The sequence below is a fragment of the Arachis ipaensis genome, chromosome B5, assembly GCF_059453495.1.
Source record: "Arachis ipaensis isolate K30076 ecotype BB chromosome B5, ASM5945349v1, whole genome shotgun sequence".
In the NCBI taxonomy this organism is placed as follows: domain Eukaryota; kingdom Viridiplantae; phylum Streptophyta; class Magnoliopsida; order Fabales; family Fabaceae; genus Arachis; species Arachis ipaensis.
This window is the reverse complement of record NC_142440.1, coordinates 7,956,063-7,959,129: the sequence shown is the minus strand read 5'-3', so window position 1 is coordinate 7,959,129 and position 3,067 is coordinate 7,956,063. Positions and strand designations below refer to the sequence as shown.

The 3,067-nt window shown below is 34.7% G+C and overlaps 1 protein-coding gene across 1 annotated transcript; it reads left to right on the top strand.

The window, feature by feature from the left end:
* The first annotated feature begins 686 nt into the window (after window positions 1-686).
* Window positions 687-1,967, top strand: LOC107641668 (uncharacterized). Its single transcript, XM_016345143.3, has 3 exons — window positions 687-887; window positions 1,036-1,083; window positions 1,902-1,967. The coding sequence occupies exons 1-3, from the start codon at window positions 687-689 to the stop codon at window positions 1,965-1,967; spliced, it is 315 nt and encodes a 104-aa protein (XP_016200629.1).
* The last annotated feature ends 1,100 nt before the right edge of the window (window positions 1,968-3,067 follow it).

Genomic DNA, 3,067 nt, shown 5'->3' with positions numbered 1-3,067 from the left:
TATATAATTTTGATGTAGGACATAAATAAAAAATGTATAATTAATAGATAGACAATATATAAAATTTATCTTTTTTTAATATTTTTTAATATATATAAGTTATAATTTATTGATAGAGAATTATAGATTATATTCCTATTATTTGAGCCAACTCATGAGCTTTCGTTGAGCTTACAAAATAAGCTCGATTGTTAATGAGTCGAATTGTGAGCCAAGCTTAATTTTCATGAGTCGAACTTGAGCTTGGTCTAGCTCAGCTCAACTCGACCCACTTTCAGCCTTAGTCTACACAAAAAACAAAAGAATCACAATATCTCGTGTCTATAAAAAAAAAGGCAAAGATCAAGACCAACAACAAAAAGCTCAAACAAAAATAATATACACACATGGAGAGGAAAAAAAGTGTTTTCCCTTCATATATATCTAAAATTAGGGGTGTACAAAAATTAACCAAAATATGGTTAACCGGTTAAAAAACCATAACCACATTTTGGTTAATCAATTTAATAAAATAATTTTAAAATCATATCCATATTTTTTAAAATTGGTTAACCAAAATCAAATTAAAAAAACCGGTTTTTAACCGGTTAACCAAAACCAAAGCCAAATTAAAAGAAAACCTAATTTCAAAGCCTAATTTCAAAAATCACTTCGCCTCTTCGAACTCACTCTTCGCCGCTTCTCCTATGTACGCCGCCGACTACCGTCAACAATTCTTCACCTCTGCTTCTCGCCGGTGGTTCGTCGGACCTCTGCCTCTTCGAGACTTCACTTTGATTCGCGACTCTGTCTCTCTGCCTCGACCTCCCATTCTTGCCACCGTAGTATCTCTCTTTTTCGGTTCTCTTCTTCTTTCGTCAGTGGCTTGCCGGAACTCAACATTTCAGGTCAGCCTCCTCCTTGCCCTTGGTTCTGAGTTCTGAGTTTTCTCCTGAGTTTGTTATCTGGGTTTTTTCTATTTTGTGGATTCGTTCTGTTTTTACCTTCATTAGTATACTTCTGACTTCTTCATTTCAATGGATTGAAAATGTGCAGATTTTAAAGTCTCTCAATATTGAACTCTTCATCTCAATGGATCCTGCTGTAAGTTTTTTCTTCACTGTGGTTTACTTTTTGATTAATTAGGACTTAATTTATTTATATTATTTGAATTGAGAATTATTGTTCTAATTATCTGTTCTTCTTCACTGTGGTTCACTTTCTAATGAATGAATATAATCTATGATATCTGAACTACATTGTCAATGTCGTGGATCATACACCTAGTGCATTGAATATGTTGAGCTTTGATTGGTTTACCAAAAGAAATAATATGGATTTTTGTTCATCTCCTTTGATTTTGGTCCTGCATTCTTGTTTTACATTGTTCAATTTAATCTATTTGTATTAGTACATTACACCTCAAGTAAACTAATCACTACATGTATAATGCTAACCACTACATGTATAATGCTAACCATTAATTTCTACAAAGAGTTAAGAGGGTTATGGTACTTTTTGCTTTTTCTTTTTTGCTGTAATGTGGGAATATTGTTGTTTCTTGGAGGAATGGGTTGGAGGTGGTAGCCACTTCTTCTTTTGGGTTTAATAGTTTTCACTTTTCACATTTCTGTGTGGTGCTACCATGGCTGATTTGGGTGGAAAGTTGGTTGTGGTGTGGGAGTGTGGTGGTGGGAATGGGAAAGACATGAACATTTGGTGTGCTGAGATTCAAGTTAGCAAGAAGAAAAATCATAATTAGATATATGACTTATAAAAAAGAAAAGGAAATACGGCAAGAAAAAAAATTTTCCGAAACAAATTAAACTTCAGACTTTTCTTACCCCGTGATCGTCCATCCTCATTTTCTTTACTAGATGAATGCATCCTTGACTCTTTTTTTTAATTGTTCACTAAAACAGGCACATCGCCTAGCCCAGAAGCACAAGTGGGTAGGTTTGATGCAGAATATGCCCGGGAAAAAATGATATCAATGTTTGTTTGTGAGGAGCTTCCTTTTTTATTGTAGAAAGTCAAGGTTTTAAATAATATTCAGTGGCTCTACAACCAGGATTCAACACTCTTTCACGTATTACATTGGCACGTGACATCTTGATGCTCTATGAAACAAAGAAGGTTCAACTTCAAAGATACTTTTCCAAATACGGAGGAAGAGTTTATCTTACAACTGATAACTGGAGTTCGTGTCAGAATGTGGCGTATATATGTTTGACTGTTCATTTTATTGATGTGGACTGAAAATTGCAAAAGAAAATACTAAATTTTTGCCAAGTCACCGGCCACACGAGAGAGATTATGGCTCAAAATGTTGAAGCTTGCTTGAATAGCTGGAAGTTGAACAAGATCTTAAGTTTGACAGTTGATAATGCATCGTCTAACAATGTAGGAGTTATGTATTTATAAAGAAGGCTGATTTTTTGAAAGAGTTCAGTTTTGAATGGAGAGTATCTCTATATGCGGTGTTGTGCGCATATTTTAAACCCGATTGTGAAGGATGGATTGAAGAAGATTGATGATTCAGTCACCAAAATTTGGGACGCTATGAAGTATGTTAGATCCTCAAATTCAAGATTAACTAGGTTCAAGGCATGTATTGCACAAGAGAATATTCCACATAAGAGTCTTGTTTGCATAGATGTTGAAACGCGATGGAACTCTACATACTTAATGTTAGTAGCAGCCTTAAAACATCAGAAGGCATTTGAGCTATTAGAGATGCAAGACAAAAAATTTGTTGAAGAATTATACAAGGGACGAGGGGTACCTTCAATTCAAGATTGGGATTATGCTAAGTCTGTCTTACCGTTTTTAGAGATGTTTTACGATGCTACACTTCGCATCTCTTGATCCTCTTATGTCACTAGTAATTTATACATGAAAGAAGTGTTTGCTCTTGGAAGGAGGATTCAACAATATCGTGATGATGATGATTTGAGCATAAGTCTTATGGCAAGTAAGATGAAAGCAAAATACAACAGGTATTGGAAAAATGCAAAAACTATTAACATGTTGTTAATTGCCGTAGTTCTAGATCCTTGCCATAAGTTAGATTATGTTGAGTGGTGCC

Excerpts from the sequence above, each read along its gene's own strand:
- LOC107641668 (XM_016345143.3), top strand. The coding sequence starts at position 687 with ATGTACGCCGCCGACTACCGTCAACAATTCTTCACCTCTGCTTCTCGC. Across the intron at positions 888-1,035 it reads GCCGGAACTCAACATTTCAG|ATTTTAAAGTCTCTCAATAT; the intron begins GTCAGCCTCCTC and ends GAAAATGTGCAG. Across the intron at positions 1,084-1,901 it reads TCATCTCAATGGATCCTGCT|GCACATCGCCTAGCCCAGAA; the intron begins GTAAGTTTTTTC and ends TCACTAAAACAG.